Source organism: Hemitrygon akajei, chromosome 16, assembly GCF_048418815.1.
Source record: "Hemitrygon akajei chromosome 16, sHemAka1.3, whole genome shotgun sequence".
In the NCBI taxonomy this organism is placed as follows: Eukaryota; Metazoa; Chordata; class Chondrichthyes; order Myliobatiformes; family Dasyatidae; genus Hemitrygon; species Hemitrygon akajei.
In genome coordinates, this window is record NC_133139.1 from 86,165,775 (window position 1) to 86,183,424 (window position 17,650).

General features: G+C 40.2%; 1 protein-coding gene across 1 annotated transcript in view; it reads left to right on the forward strand.

Annotated features, from left to right (window-relative positions):
* Positions 1-17,650, forward strand: part of cacna1aa (calcium channel, voltage-dependent, P/Q type, alpha 1A subunit, a) — a 478,641-nt gene that overhangs the window by 406,756 nt on the left and 54,235 nt on the right. Inside the window, 4 exon segments of the mRNA XM_073069345.1 lie at positions 1,672-1,768; positions 9,160-9,265; positions 10,446-10,553; positions 16,006-16,106. Coding sequence (XP_072925446.1) covers positions 1,672-1,768; positions 9,160-9,265; positions 10,446-10,553; positions 16,006-16,106 — 412 coding nt within the window.

A 17,650-nucleotide genomic window follows, 5' to 3' on the forward strand; every position in this document is an offset into this window, starting at 1 on the left:
AATAGCCATTTGTCAAAATTGAATTAGGCTGGTGAAACTTTTACAATTCTCTGCAACTTTAAATAATTGATTGGCTGGTTTGTTAGCATTTTTATTCCAAAAGCTATACTTCTCACAGTTCAGGACACCTTGTGCTACAATTTGCCCTGCAGCTTGGGTACTGCTATCAATAAAGTGTGATGATACCACAAGTCTATTTGAAGATCCGGAGATAATGGCAATCAGTTGCTAGTGCGTGGGAGGCCACTCGGCCCATTATGTTCATGTTGGCTAAATAACAACCATTGAGAATATTTGCTGGATGTCGCATTGTAGGTTCCAGCACATCAAGTGCATTTCAAATGTATCAGTAGCTTCTGCTTCTGCCACCCTCTGACAATAAATTCTAGATGCACAATATAGGTTTTTTTTTAAATCGCTCACTTATCCAGTAACCTTTAATCTGTGGAACTTAACTGACCAAGCTTCATAGGACCTTCCTGTTAATTCTCTCTGGCTGCCTCAAACTTCAAAGCCTCTTGGTTAAATCTCCTCTCAGCCACTGTTGTTCTGAAGAGCATTAAATTGAGCCTCATAACTAAACTTCTCAATTCCTGACTGCATCTTCTAAAACCACCCTCATGCTCTCCTCTCTGCAGTGTGGTAAGCAGAATGAACATTGCTTTTGAAATGTGATTCTAAATAAACTTTTGGAAATGAACCCCTAACCATAGGCTATCACTTTCCACAAATGCAAAAATAATATATTTTAACATATTATTCAAATATGGCTGCCCACAGAAATTCATCTTCATTTTGTTTGCTTGTGTGCAGTCTAGTGGCTCTACAACAGAGCTATTCTCTGAGGTGATCGCAACACCTACCAAGCCCAGTCAATCAAACAGCCTGAAGTGAAGCAAGCACTTTGCATTTTAAAATCATTTCTGAGAAAGATCCTTATAAGTCAGGTTTTTATGAATTCATTCTCAGGGTGTAGACATTGCTATATAGGCCAGCCATGATAAATGTGAATATAGTTCTGTAAATAACGTATCTCACTACAGTATTCTCTTGGGTATCATAGCTGGCCTAAATAGCAATGCCTACACCCCAAGAATAAATTAATAAAATCCTTAAATCTCTAGTCCATGTGGTAAAGGGTGCAATCAGGGACAGAGTTTCCATTTCTATACCCAGAAAAACTGATCTATTTCTAAGTTGGGCTGATTAGTGAGGGGAAGGTATACAGTAGACGGTTGTGATCTTCTGTATCCATTGCCATTGACATTCTGTGGTTGAAATCACAGGTTTGTGGGTAATGTTAAATAAATCTTACCTTGCTGTAGATAAATCGCAAGCCTCGTTACAATCAGGTTCATTTCTACCTCCAAGCATACACTTGGTTTGGTACCTTAACCCATGCCCAGGAATTGGGAATGGGTTAAGACGTTAATTCTGGTTGATGAAGAGTTGGGATTGATGCTCACAGATGGGCACCTTTATAAGGTGTATTGGTTAATGTGTGACTGCCTGCAAACTACAAACCAGCCAATCGGGTTCTCTGACGTGCTGTTCTGTATGATGATGGGGTTTTTTTTTTACCTAAAGCTGCTGTGTGTTAATTTGTGAAAGTTCTGCTCTGTTTTAATCTCACGGCCTTGTTTTCACTAACTGATTGTATTCTTCTTCCAGCGGCCGCATTCATTATAAGGATATGTACAGTTTATTGCGTGTAATCTCACCCCCTCTGGGCTTAGGCAAGAAATGTCCTCATAGGGTGGCCTGCAAGGTTTGACTTCCAATAAGCTACCAACCTCGGCATCAATGAATGAGTGTGCTTCCTTCTTGTTTTGCATTTCTCGGAGTAGAATGTACAGGAAAATGCAGTCAGCTAGACAATCCAGCATGGAAAATGCACATATTTACCTCAGCCTCAGCCATTGCTGCTTGTTTGAACCAAAACCACTTGGCATCTTGGGTTTAATACTGTTCATTAGTGCTGTGGGGACAGAAACTGCATTGACAAAGACTGCATCTCCTCGCAACAGATTTCTCTCTCTGTGCATCTATGCAATAGTTAGACATTGCATAGGAATTGGGTGAATTTCTGCGACTGACAGACCCGTAAGGAATAACCTTGTAATATTTTTTTGTTTGTTTTTGTTTGTTTCCTTCCGGTTTTTATCCTTTCCGTTCATCACGGACGCATCTTCTTTATTGTTTCATTTCTGCTGCACAGTGGCCGCATCAGTTACACTGATATGTATGAGATGTTGAGGCACATGTCTCCGCCTTTAGGCCTGGGGAAGAAATGCCCTACGCAAGTTGCTTATAAGGTAGAAATGTGTCCTTAGTGTTCAGTGTGTCGGAGAAGCTCTGTGACCTTTGAACTGTTAGGATCAGGGTTCGTGCAGTCCAAATGAAGTGGGAGGAGTCAGAGGGGATTATTAATAAATGTAATCTACCTATAAAGTTGATGGAACAATTACCTCAAATCATCCCAGTTTTACCTAGGTAATTTATTTTACCAGTACAGCTAATTGAAACCCCTGTCCACACCCATAGAGTATTTTGACCCAACAATTGATTCACAGAATACCAGTTGAACAACTTGACCCTGGATGTGACAGTGAGCTAAATAAACCTCATCCTTTGCTGTTGGAATGTGGTGTCAGTGAGCCTGGAAGTCAAAGCTCACTCTAGCCCACAGTAACAAACTCTCTTGTGTTCTTCCCTGAACCCACATTCCTTTAATAACTTCCCATCACTCCCTCCCTTCCAAAATCAATTTTCAGTACCTTGTCAGAAGAACTGACAAGCAATCAATCAACTGCTGCCGTGATACTCTCAGTCTTCTTGAATTATTTTGTGAGAAGTTAATGTGGAGTGGAATCAAATCCTTCAGAGATTTGATAATCTATTTTGGAATCTCAGTTTATACTCACTATTGCTAAGCTATATTTAGATGTAGCCCAGATCTCACTCATTTATCGTTCATTCCCAATTGCCCCTGAACTGAAACCATCTAGAATCAACCACCTTTTTGGGTTTGGAGTCACATATGGGCCAGACCAGAGATTAACAGCAAAATTCCTTCCCTAACTCATATTAATGAACCAGATGGAAAATTATGACAACCTTTAGGGTCACATTTACTGTAACAAATTATTCAAAGTTAAATAACCCAGTTAAATATCGTAGCTACTGTGGTGGGATTCCAACTCAGCAGTCCAATAACATAACTGGTACCCATAGCATTCCTGTCCCTGCAAGCTAACATTTTCATAATTCCTCAGTTTGGTTTTATTCAAGATAAAGAACCGTGAATTTAGCAACCATTGGTGCTTCATACTCTTGGCCCACTTTTTTTCCTTGTCTCCCTTGAAAGCACCAATTCTTATAGCTTCCACAAATTCTTTTAAAATGCATTCTTTGTTTTTGGGCTTTACTGGCAAGGCCAGCATTTACTGTTCATTGCCCATTCCTAATTGTCCTTGAGAAGTTGATGGTGGGACAGCCTCTTGAACTGCCACAATCCATGCAGTGAGGGTGCTCCCACAGTGAAGGGAGCCCCTGCAATAATGAATGAACAGTGTTAGGGTGATTGGCAGCCCAAAGGGGAACCTGAAGATCAAGGTGTTCTCATCAGCTTAGACATGAGTGTTGGCAGATGACTTGGCTGATGGGATGGTGAGAGGCATCGAAAACTGACACTGAGCCTGCCTTTAGTTGACGTGCATGGCCCAATATTGGTTACAATGGAAATCAAAGAGCACAATCATAGCTTTTTTTCCCATTATGCATTGATCTAACTTCAATTCCACCTGTGGTCAGCAAATAACAAAGATGGACCCTGACTTCTGTATCACAGTCCATACATTTGCTCATTTGCCCTTGAGTTAACATTGTCCTCTTCAAATGATTCCAATCTTCAAATGAAGACCCTCCAGAGATGATCCTGCTTAAACAGTTGCAGAACTACTTAAGTATACATTACCACCTTCAGTAATCTCCTTTGAAGTCACATTCTATCAGATGTCCAGGTGCAGCGTTCCCAAGTTCAACACAGTTGTTGATCCCCTAGAGATTTGGGGAGATTCAGTGAGACTATGAGATCTGAACATTTATACCAAAATAGCAATATTTACAAAGTGTCCCCAAACCACCTTGAACTCTTTCACATTCTGAATATTTTTTAAAAATGTTTCAACCCTGCCCTCTTCAGCTTTGCAAAATCTCAATTGGGAAGGATGGAAATTGCCATTTATTTAATGGATCCAAACAATATTTTTAAAAATATATTTGAAAATATAAAGTTATTTAACAAAAAGCACACTCCCCTTCCTGTGGGTTGCATGACTTTTGTTGTGTGTTTCAGACAGGGCAGTGCAGTTTCTCTACAGGTATTCTCGTCAGGTATTTAGGCTGAAGGAGAGCAACAAGTACTTTTCGAGTTCACCTCTGAACGTTTAGCTGTTACTAACGTTTCCAGCTATTACCTATTTTCTTTCTGTCAATGCAGTTCTAACCTGTATTGGTCCCTTTATTCCCTCCATACCACACATCTAGTTAATCATGAATGCGTTCTGTTCATCCTGCATGCTGCGGTGTAAAGATGTGCCAACATTGAAAGGCACGTCTTGTGCAAAACAATGAGGCAACTCCAACTATTATCCATGATAGATAAATTGGTGTTGATTTACTTGTCCACATCATGGCATATTTATTGTTAAAATCAATTTAATTACTTTCTCAATTGCAAACATTATGAATAGTGTTAACTGAAATACTGCAAATTCTGTCCTCCAATAAAACTAGAGCAGAATACCTCATTAAAAGTTCCAATGTTGGCAAAACAATGCACCAAACCGAGGCATGAATTCTCCACTTATAAGTGCACAATAATTCATGATTTCCTCTCCTTTCTAGCCCATGGATAATATTTCTTTTCTATTTTGTCTTTCTTCTCAAATTTTTTTTAATCCTTAAGGCAATATAAACGTCCAGTTTTTAAGCATTAGGGACTGGTTGTGAAGGCAGCAATTTTGATCGCATGTAGATGTTGTTGCTGGACTCAGGCTGTAGAAAATAAAGATGCTCAATCTTTGCTTTAGATCATGCTTTAGTGCTGCAGAGTTTTTGCTGCCCGGTTCTCCTGATCTTTGTCCCTCACTTATTACTACCCTGTTCTCAGATACCTCCTCCATCCACACACTTTCTGTGGGAGATCAAAGAAATTTCTCCCAGGAAGGGGCATTCACCGTCACGGCCATTCCAGTTGAAGGAGAACCACACAGAGTAATATACTTCCCAAATATGCCCTTGGTTTGCTTTATTTACAGGGAAAGGCAGCAAATTTCAGACACCAATAAATATCTAGAATAGTTATCAGGGAGTTCATATTACTTTATACCTTTTCTATAATAGCCAATCAAGTCCTTTGTACAGTATGTTAGACAATAGGTTGAGATGGCGCAGGAAATATGGCTTAGAAAACTGCTGGCTTAAAGTGCAGAGTATTAGAACAGCCTGGGATCACAGACTAATTACTGTTCACACTGAGAGATTTTTACTCCGTCCTTTGTCTGATGCCCCTCACAGGGAGATGATTTAAAACAGCAATTGGTTAATGAACAGTAGTGGCTGATCTTGTACCCTACCTCATGGAAGTTGTCCACCCTCCCCTCTGATACTTTTCAGCCTTGGATGGTCCATATATACCCCTCCCCATTCACTACTGAATGCTACCCGCCCATTTCTACTGTTCCTTAGCTGTTGACCCCTGACAGTAAGCAATTTCAGTTAGTACTTCATCAGCCTCATCCTTCCTTGCCCTTCCTGTCTCTGAATTCTGCTCCAGCACTATAACCTTAGATCTCTTGTGTTCCCTCACTGCTGGACACCCAAGATCATTCCCAAGTGCAGTTGTTTCTTTGTAGGTGATTATAGCTGCAGTTGCCAAGCCAAAACCTCTGGAATCCACTCAATAAATAAATCTCTCTCTGCTATTAAGATGATCATTTAACCTCTCTTCTTGGCCAAGCTTCTACCTACCCTTTTATCTACTTATGTAGCTCAGCTTTGATGCTGTATTTGATGATGTCGTATGAAGAAACAGAGGAAATTTTTGCTGCTAGTCCAACGAAATAGCATTCATTTCATTAGAACAGCAACAAAAATGGCCCCAGTATAAACAATAACTAATTACTCTTACAGTAATTATTGTTTATATTGTTCAAGGACATCAAACTGTTGCTGTTGTTGAACAATATACACATCTAATTACGCCAAGATATATTCCACTGTGATTTCATAACATCCCATTCAACAGGAACAGTACCTCAAGCCAATTTTGTTAGTTAGTAGAAATTCTTGGCTATATTCCATGTTCTAATTTCACCATTCCTTTACTATTTTTGATTAACATAAATCTATTAATATCAATTTAAAATCGATGCCATTTGTGGAAGAGTTCCAAATTTCCCCTACACTCTACAAATACGACTATTTCCAGCCTTTAGTCTCAGAAGAACCCTGACAAACCCTCAAAAGTAAGCAAATTTTAATCTTCATTACCTGCTGCCAGTATGTACTTTAGCTCCTTTCAGTTTCCCTTTATCAATTGCCCCACCATTGACTTCTAAATTTCAAACAAAGCAACTTAGTCTGTATAATTACGGTACTTGTCATAATTGTCAACACTTGGACCTCTTATCATCTTTATGAATTTTACACTGTCCATACAAGCACAGTCCATCATTCTACGATCATTCTGCTCCCAGTACTCCAGGTGTAGTCTAGCCAGGACCTTGATTAACTCGGGGGGGAAAAAAATCATCTACCTCTTGAACTCCAGATATAAAGGCCAGCATTATTCTATTATTCTTTGGGAACTGTCCATGAGTTTTTAATGACCCAAGTAACTGGATCTCTAAATGCACCTCCACTCTATCCATCTTTCATTTGTCCAGCATTGATTCCTATATTTGACTAAACTTATGTCTTACTAAATTGCTGTGGCACTGCTATCTACTATGTTTGTCAAACCTGAACATGAAGATGTTGATGCCACTGTTGAACACATTCCCTATGCTAATTATATTACCTCAGTAATTAACTAATCCACCAATCACACCTTTCAATCTGGAAGCAAACTGCTGTGTATCTGATCATAAATTCAAAGCCTTCACAAATAGTGGCAGTAGATGATGCCAACATTAGGCATTCCAAGAATCATCTAGCTGGTAAAATTCTCTATCAGAAGGAAAGTTTCATTTTGGGGGTGTTACTTTCATAAAAAACATTCACAAAATCGATTCCCAACATCTCAGACGTTCTGACAGTAGAGCCAGCCTCTTCATTTTTGGATCACACGACGACTGATGGAAGAACAGTTTACACTCAGAACCTGCCCAAATATTTTAAGAAATTTAAATATTTTGTTTTGTTTTTTTGGAATTTGTCCTCTGATCTTTACCTTCTGGTTTCCACATGTGTCTCCATTCATCTGTAATTTCCCCCTTCGATCCATGGGCTTTTCCTTTATTTTCCTCACCTTCATCTTCTTTGACATTCCATGTTCTTCCTGATAAGGCTACAAGGAGTGCCAGGAAATGTCTGTGCTGTTGGGAAGAATGGTTTATTAAGCCTGTTAATGCTCTTGCATTCCATTTCTGAGCTGCTGTGGCAACGACCACATGAATCATTTTACCATCAGTTGAATAACTCTTACAGCAGTAGTGAGTGTAGGTAACCCTTACTTAATGTACCCTCCTCCCTGCACCACAACATTGCTGCAGAGATGTTGATCGCTTTACCTTGGACCCAAGCAGCTTCTGAGTACACACATAAGATTAGTCATTCATTGACTAAATCAGTCCTGTTACATATTCCTAGAGATTTTAAAGTCTGCCATGCAAGAAGAGAGTGAATTGAAGTTGCCAGAGATGTGTCACAGTTGGATATGGACTCCTTGGTAATTCATGAAAATTACTGGGTCTCTGGTGACATCGTAATAAATTCTAGAGAAGCTCCAGTGGTGGGCACACACTCAGTTTTTGGCAAAAGCAAAATGCACACATCAGTTGGAGTCTGTGGCCTTTGCGTCAACACCCTGATGATGAGTGGTTGACCATTCCCCACTCCCGGGAGCAAAACTCAGGCAAGACTCCAGTTTGGATTCTGAACCAAAGAATAGCAATTCTGGGGTGAGCAGACCTCATGTTTCTGTCAGGCATCTTATATTCAAAAGTCTGTCCAGCTGATATTAATACTCTCCAAACTCTTCTGAGTTGTACTTCTCAAATTTATTTTACCAAATATAAGATGACAGCTCCCCACTCTGTTTATTGGGATACTGATACCAAGACAGAGATTTTTATACAAGCTTTTAGAGTACAATACAGACAACAAATACAAAAATATTGTGGCTTTACTCCCCTTAGTATTTCCTTTAAGGAACAACCTTTGGAACAATTGAGCTTTAAATGGTCCCAACCATTCCTCAATCAGCACAAGTCAAGTTCTGTCACTTTTTTACACCTGCTCATGTGTAAACCTCTTTCCATCCTGTCTTTACCATGGTCTTCCTCTCCGTATTATTCTCTCCTCCCTCCCTCTCCCATTACTGGCATTACACTTCTCTGACGAAAATATCTTTTAAGTCATTCCATTACTTCAATTGCAGCAAATGCACCATCTCTAATTCACATAGGAACAAATGGATGCCGCTGTTAATGATCTCTGAATGATGCTCCATTGCACTGGGAGAGCAGATTTTAAGCATTAGCATAGCTGCGAATGGAATCCAGCGTCTTATCCTAGAAGCTTCTGTGTTTAGTGTAACTGCATTGCTTGTTCTGTGGGAGTATCTGTGTGCATGCTGCATGTGTCTGCATCCCTCTGTGTTTGTGAAATGAATGTCAGTACCTCAACTGGATCTGGGAATGCCCATGCATTGTGTTCTGTCCCGCGGACTATGTGCGTGTGCGTATGTGTCTGAGAGAGTGAGTGAGTGTGTGGATGTGTGTGTGCATTGTATTTGATTGCACCTGTGTCTAAGTACATAAATGGAATGAATTGTTTGAAACTATATTGAAAGGAGCCTCAATTGCCTCTGCTTTGCACCAGATGGCTAATGGTGCTTTGGGCTAGGTCTGTTGTGTGATTGCTTCTCCACAGAGGCTCTTGCGAATGGACTTGCCAGTTGCCGAGGACAACAGCGTGCATTTCAACTCCACTCTCATGGCTTTGATTAGAACAGCCTTGGACATCAAAATAGCTAAAGGTAAGGCTGTATCACCAACGTCAAACTGCGGGAAATAATAAGCTAAGAGAAAATTCATGCGAAGGCATCCAGGCATTTGCTGAGCATCTGATTCCTGCGGCATCATGAGATAAAGGAGCAGAATTAGGTCATTCAGCCCATCAAGTCTGCTCCACCATTCAATCATGACTGATTTCTAACCCCATTCTCCTGCCTTCTCTCCATAACCCTTAACCCCATTACCAATAAAGAATCTATCTACCTCCACCTTAAATACAACCATTGACTTGGCCTCCACAGCTCTCAGTGATAATGAACTCCACAAATTTGCCACCCTTTGCTGACAAAATTCCTCCTCCTCTCAGTTTTAAAGGTACAACCACTTTTTCTGAGGTTGTGCCCTCAGATCCTAGACTTTCCTACTACATCATTTCTATATCCACTCTGTGCAGGATAACTGTCATTATGGGGTGATCATTTACTTTCCTTTGTTTACAAGATGTGAGCATTGTTGGCTGCAACACTTAATGCATGTCCTTGGTTGGCTGTGAACTCTCCATTTCAGAGGTCAGTCACATTTGATCACATTGCTGGACTCATACATAGGCCAGACTAGGCAAGGACTTTCTCTGTAATCCCTGTTAGGAACACACAGTCACTTAATCCCTCAAACCTGGTGAGGTCAAGCCAGATCTGTAACGTAACCTATTGCTCCATTTTTCTCAATACCTTATTTAATTAGAAATTTACCAATCTCAGATTTAAACTTTACATTTGATTCAGTTTCATATCTGTGACAGGATCTCTGAATTTCCACTGCCCAGGCTCTAATTATTAGATTTCCCCTAATACTGGACCACAATCAGCAAAAGTGGTTTCTATTCATCTGCAGCTCATTCCCCCTTAATAGCTAAATATTTCAAGGCATGCAGTAGCTACAGGGCTATTTTGTTTCTGGACAAGGAAAATATCCTGCCAAAAGGTAACCCTTAATGGCCTATACACTGCAAAGTATAGTGACGATGCCGAATCAACCCCATGTGCTAGTTACATTTGAAGATACAAACGTTTGTATTTTAATATGGTGGCAGAGGAAATATAGCTCCTCATAGGTTGCCCATAGAGACATTTCTTGCAGCCATAATGGCTTAGTCAGCATTAAATGTATTGATCAATCCCATATTGCCTACTTCTTTGTTAGGAGGGGCTGACAAGCACCAAATGGACCGGGAGTTGAGGAAGGAGATGATGTCCATTTGGCCAAATCTCTCCCAGAAGACAATTGATCTGCTAGTGACACCTCATAAATGTAAGTAAAGCTTTATTTTGCTTTTCCCCTTGCCATCTCCTTAGATTTTAACCAATCAGTTAACCAGATTCCTGCCATGATTTTGTCAGTAATGATCTTGTGACAGGAACATGGCTTGAACAAGATGGCCATTTAACCTCTTCTGCCAATCTTAGATTTAAAATTAGGAATTGACCTACTATCAAATGCCTGTTGAAATAGAGTTCCAAATTTCTATCAATCTCCTGCATGTCTTTCCTAACTTCATTCCTGAAAAGATTGGCTCTAAATTTAGACCTTGCTGCCCAGCCAAGAACTCAGTAATTGATGAAAACTGTTTGTCTCCATCAACCCCCAGATAGCTTCCTGTACTATCTTGAAAACTTCAATTAAATCTTCCCTTGAAATGTGAACTCTAATGAATACAGGCCTAGTTGTGCAATTGTGTCATGTAATTTTGTTCAGGCTCATTGGTAAACCAGTGTGACGGCTCATTTAATACATCCTTTATTGTGCTGCCTGGAACGGCTTTCAGCCATTCAATGCTCCTTGTGTGGTCTAGCCTGAGCTTGAGTTGCTGAAATATTACTTTACTCCTTTGCACAACAATCCTCTGAATGTGAAGATCAGGATTCTATTACCCTGTTTAAGTATTTTCTGAAACAGTGGAAGGTATTTTAATCATTTGTGTACCTGGACCTTGACTGTTCTTGCTTTACATCATTTAGACTTTATCTGTTCTAGTTTTAGGTGTAAATAAAAGAACATATACTTACCTGCATTGAAATCTCTCTACCAAGGCCTTGCCCATTTGCTCAATCAGCTAAAATATTTTTGTAAGGTTAGATTTTAATGCACTGCCTACTGTTCCTGTTTTCATTTCATATGCTCAATTGTCATAATGAACCAAAGTTTCCAATTTCATCTCCATTTTCTGAAAGGCAGAAAACACTGCAGCCACAAGCTATATGCTACATGTTTGTTTTGTTATCAGCAGTTCTTGATAGCTGGATTTCCTCACTTGTTTAATTAACAGTGAACCATTCATGCTCTGAAACCAGTGTTTCTCTGGTATAGAGTAGTGCTGTACATTTCTGATGGTGAAAACTTAAATCCAAGAAATGGCATTCTGGATTCAGGTCCTGATCTTAATCTTCAACACCGCTGCTTTAAATTTTGGCAGCAGCAATTAGCTTGACAACTTTGGTCTATGTGCTATCATAGGCATGCCCTCTGTTCTCTCCTCATACTCTCCACAATTTAAAACATGCTTGTTTTCTTACATTTACAGTACAGATGAAGGGTCATTCGCCTGAAATATTGGCTCTCCCTCTCTCTCTCTGTTTGACCGTCTGAGCGTTTCCAGTCATTTCTGTTTCTGCTCTAGATCTCCAATAATTGTGATATTTTTATTGTCGTTTTTCACCTTGTACTTTACAAGACCTAAAAACATAAGGAATAGGAGCAGGAGTCGGCCATCTGGCCCGTCAAGCCTGCTCCACCATTCAATAAGATCATGGCTGATCTGGCCATCGACTCATCACCTACCTGCCTTTACCCCATAACCCTTAATTCACCTGCTATGCAAAAATCTATCCAACCTTGTCTTAAACATATTTACTTAGGTAGCCTCCACTGCTTCATTGGGCGGAGAATTCCACAGATTCGCCACTCTTTGGGAAAAGCAGTTCCACCTCATCTGTCTTAAATTTACTCCCCTGAATCCTGAAGCTATGTCTCCTAGTTCTAGTCTCACCTACCAGTGGAAACAACTTTCCTGCCTCTATCTTATCTATCCCTTTCATAATTTTATGTTTCAATAAGATCTCCTCTCATCCTTTCTAATGAGTACAGTCCCAGGCGACTCAATCTCTCCTCATAATCTAACCCCCTCATCTCTGGAATCAACCCGGTGAACCTCCTCTGCACCACCTCTAAAGCAAGTAAGGAGACCAGAACTGCACACAGTACTCCAAATGGGCCTCACCAACATTGTACGCCATCTGCCAGACCCTTGCCAGTCACTTAACCTATCTATATCTCTCTGCAGACTCTCTGTATTCTCTGCACAATTTGGTTTTCCACTCAGTTTAGTATCATCAGCAAACTTAGATATACTACACACTGTTCCCTCTTCCAGATCATTAACGTACATCATGAGCAGTTGTAGGCCTAGCACCAACCCCTGCGGCACATCACTCACCACTAATTGCCAACCAGAGTAACAATCATGTATCCCAACTCTGTTTTTTACTGGTTAACCAATCCTCTATCCATGCTAATACATCACCTCAACTCCATGCATCCTTATCTATCCTCAACTGGGAAATCCTGTCTGTTGTGGCGGACGGAGCGGATAATTCCTTCCCTCTCCCTTCCCCCATCCCAGTTTCACTCTGCCTCCTCCTTCAGCTGCCTATCACCTCTCATGATTCTGCCTTCTTCTACTACACGGTGCTTTCCCCTTACATTCCTTCTTCACCTTTCCTGCCTATCCCCTCCCTGCATCCCCTCCCCCACCCCTTGATCTTTCCTATGATTGGTTTTTCACCTGGCACCTTCCACCCTCCCCCCACCTTCTTTATAGGGCCCCTGCCCCCTCCCTCTTCAGTCCTGACGAAGGGTCTCGGCCCAAAACATCGACTGCTCATTTCCACGGATGCTGTCCGACCTGCTGAGTTCCTCCAGCGTGTTGTATGAGATGTTACACTAACTGGCCTATAGTAATCTGCCTTTTCCCTACATCCTTTTTTTGAAAAGTGTTGTCATTCGCCTTCTTCCAATTTGCCAGGTCCTGCCCAAAGTCCAGAGTGTTTTGGTAAATTATCACCAAAGCCTCAACTATAACCTCTGCTGTTTCTTTCAGTGCCCTGGGATGCATTCCATCAGGACCAGGGGACTTATCTATCCTTAGGCCCACAAGTTTGCTCAGCACTACCTCTTTAGTGATAGTTATCATATCGAGGTCTTCACCTCACATCCATAACATCTCTCTTTGGCATGTTAGACGTGTCCTCCACCGTGAAGACCTACACAAAATAGTAATTCAAAGCCTCAGCCATTTCCTCATTACCCAATGTCAATTCCCCCTCTCATCCTCCAAGGGACCTATGTTCACATTGGCCACCCTTTTCTGCTTTATATAATTATAAAAACTTTTACTATCCGTTTTTATATTTTGTGCTAGTTTATTTTCATAATCTATCCTCCCTTTCTTTCTTTATTGCTCACGTGGGTCTTGGTTGCTTTTTAAAGTTTTCCCAATCTTCCAGTATCCCATTAGTCTTGGCGACTTTGTATACATGAGCTTTTAATTTGATGCCTTCCTTTATTTCCTTAGTTGTGGCTCTCCCCACCCTTGCTGTCCTTGCTTTTAACTGGAATATACTTTTGTTGAGAGCCATGAAAAATCTCTTTGAAAGTCTTCCACTGTTCCTCAACTGTCCCACCATATAGCCTGTGTTCCCAGTCTAACTTAACCAACTCATCCCTCAACCCATTGTAGTCTCTCTTGTTTACACCTGATACACTAGTTTTAGATCAAACTAGTGCACTCTCCATTTGTATCAGGAACTCAGTCATACTGTGATCACTCTTTCCAAGAGGATCCCCAACTACAAGATCACTAATTTTACCTGTCTCATTGCACAAGACCAGATCCAAGACAGCATATTCCCTTGTAGGTTCAGAAACATCCTGTTCAAGAAAGCTACCACATATGCATTCTGTGAAGTCCTCCTCAAGACTGCCTTGACCAACTTGATTCACCCAATGTACAAGTTAAAGTTCCCCATGATAACTGCTGTTCCATTCTTACATGGCTCAGATATTTCTTGGTTTATTGCCTGTGCCACTGTATGGCCATTAAATCACCAATCTTGTTATGAATATTACGAGCATTCAGATAAGGTGCCCTTACACTCATTGTGCCTTTAAAATCGAATAATCTTTGTCTCTTACGCACTTGAACTTTCTCCTTAACTTTTACTTTATCTTTATCCACACTTTTCCCTTTTACTTTATCCATATTTCTTCAATCTGTTGAACCTCCCCCCCCCCCCCCCCATTTAGTTTACAGCCCTATCCACAACCCTAGTTATGCGATTCACCAGGATCCAGGCCCCATCATGGTTCAGGTGGGGCCCATCCGAATGGAATAACTCCCTACTTCCCCAATACTGGTGCCAGTTTCCCATGATTTCAAACCCACTTCTCCCACATCAATCCTTCAGCCATGCATTTTACTGTAATCTTCTTAATCCTGCAGTGTTCCAGGGAAAATTCCTGCTTTGGTGTCTTCATCCTAGATTCTTCATTATGATTTCTGAGTTCATTTTCTGAGAGTCATCCTTCCTCAAACTCTTGGCTTAGCTTCTCTTTATAACTAGTTTATTGTAACCGTACTACTCCATTTCCTCCTCTTCCCCTTACTCTTCACACTGGACTGATTTATCCTTTTACCTTGGGCAACAGATTATATGCATTCCCATGAGGTTAGAACAATACAGGATTGAAGTTTTATTGTGATTCTATACTCACATTAATATACGATTGTCTAGAGAATTCTACTCAATTATAAAAACTTTCTTTCCACGTAAATCATAAATACAAGAGGCAAGTGATGACAACGAACTTTTTATTTTCTCTTTATCACTTTGCTGCCATGGTTATATTGATTTTCTGGAACTTTATTAAGCACTTTACAACCACAGTAATATTGACGTTTTGCTTTTTATTGTTAACTATGTATCTTCCTACCATTTTATTACTGGAGAAATACAACTGCTTTATCTGGCACAGGTTATAGTTATAGTGTGAAATTCAAAGCAGCTGGTTTAACTCACAACACTTGGGCCCACGAGCTGTCCAGGTCAGTGAGGTACTCGGGTGGCTTGAACTCTTCCATCCCATAACTGATTCCTCTGGCAAGTGTGTTGTAATTAGCAAAGAAACTAGAAATAGGAGGATTTTGTTTGTCGCACAGCTCAGTGAGGATATAAAACCCACAATCTGGAATGATAAAAGATTCAGTGAGAACTCTCATTGCTTAAAGACATTTACTTTCAGGGTTTTGGGGAAGAGTTCCATGTGTGGGGTAATTTAAAAATTAAGGTATGATTGTATTGTAGGATTCTGTAACAAGGCATCTCATTGCACTCAGGTTTATGTAATAATAAATTAAACTAATTTAATCTTGGCTAATAGGTAACTCCAAAGCTGATTGCTTATGTATTTTGCTTTCTGTGGAGTTGCCTTCATGAAAAAGCACTGTGGTTAATGTAAAATAAGTTGATCAAAAAATGTATTCACCCTAATGACTGCTTGAAAAAGTTAACCAGTTTTAGGAATTTGGAAGAAAATAGGTGAAAAACTAACAGAAGTCTGGGGATGGGATGTCAACAAGTAACTTATAGCGAGGTTAACTTTTGTTTCCTGCTTTCTAATTTATCCTCTCACCTTTCCCCTCCTGCAGCTACGGATCTCACGGTAGGGAAGATCTATGCGGCCATGATGATCATGGAATACTACCGGCAGAGCAAAGCTAAAAAGCTACAGCTACTCCATGAGGAGCAGGTACTAGTGTAGCAGAGAGCATCTATTCAATCACAGACTTTATCAGACAGCACCCTAAAAAAACGAGAACTGCAAAACAAAGACTCACCCAGAGAAATAACAAAGCTTTCCTTAATTTGCTCGGCTTACAATTTTGCTTTGTGATGTTTGCTTCTTGCACATTCCCATTCATTGGCCTTCACATTAGAATTCACAATAGCAGAGAATGGAACTTTCCTTTGGCAATGCTGAGCTTCCAACCTGGTTATTTTTGCATCTCAGCAAATCTGGGGTATCCAAACCATGGAGTATGCATCATTCGACCTTCCTATCTGGTTCCTCTTCATGTTACTTTCTGATGGTGGCAGGCTTGCGGTGTTTGAAATGGGTCGATCCAAGAGCAAAACTGCTTTGCAGCACAAGCTTTAATTAATATCAGGATGTTGAAATGCAAAGGGAACAAGACTCAATCTTTGAGAGGCAGAAATTTGACTTCAATCTGTGCAATGAAGACACAATATGATATCAGCTGTGATAGTCTACCATACAAATTCATTTCTATTGTCTCCAAAGGAGAATAACCAGCCTCCGCTTTACGTCACATTTAACACAGTCAACCAAGGAAAAAATACAAGGAAATTGCTTCTGAGGATCCATAGTTGGAAGATAAATCTCAACATTCCTCCAGGTCCTTGGTCTGGAGTTAAAACATATTTAACAAATGTTTGTATTTCAGTGATATCTCCCATGGTGTGCTGGTAGTGGAGGAAGCAAAAGTTTAAGGTGATAGATGGGATGTCAGCCAAGCAATCTGCTTTGTCCTAGATGGTGTCAAGCTTTGAATGTTGTTGAATTTTGTGAACATTTTTTTATATAAGACCTCTGAATTTCCTCAAGGGATATTAGTGCTTATAGATTTTCCATACATTTCTCACTGATTTGCTCTCTGTAGTTAATTCTTCCAGGTCAGGATCCTATTTATTTTGAATGCTTTGTGACCTCACATAGTGCACATGTATGAAACTGGGCCAGTTGCTGCTCCTAGTCATAGATTAGCGTGGTGTTAAAATTATCCATCGATAACCAATGTTACAACTGAAGACGACAAGCTTTAAAATGCACTCAATATTAAGTGTTACTTAAAACACTTTAAAGCATCTTCCACATCCCTTCCTAGACGCACCAAAGTGCTTTACAGTCAATTAAGTACTTCAAAATTGGGGTCACTCTTGGATTTGAAGCTAATGCCCAATTCACGCACAGGAAACTCCAATATGCAGCTACATGATGCAAGTCAGTGTCTTCAGCAAAAGGGGGAGAGGAAGGGTCAGTTTGACAAATACTGATAAACATCTCTCTTTGGAAATTTCACACAATGTGTACAAATACTCGTATGGCATATCCTGCTTTTGGTTTATTATCATAAGCCAGTTTTAACATTTAAGGCACATTCAGACCTTAGACAGCCATGTCAAACATAGTTTGTAAGCAACAAAAATTTGTTGAGATTGCCAAATTAATTTTATGCAACTGAAACTGTTATTCAATGAATAGTTGGTTGAACA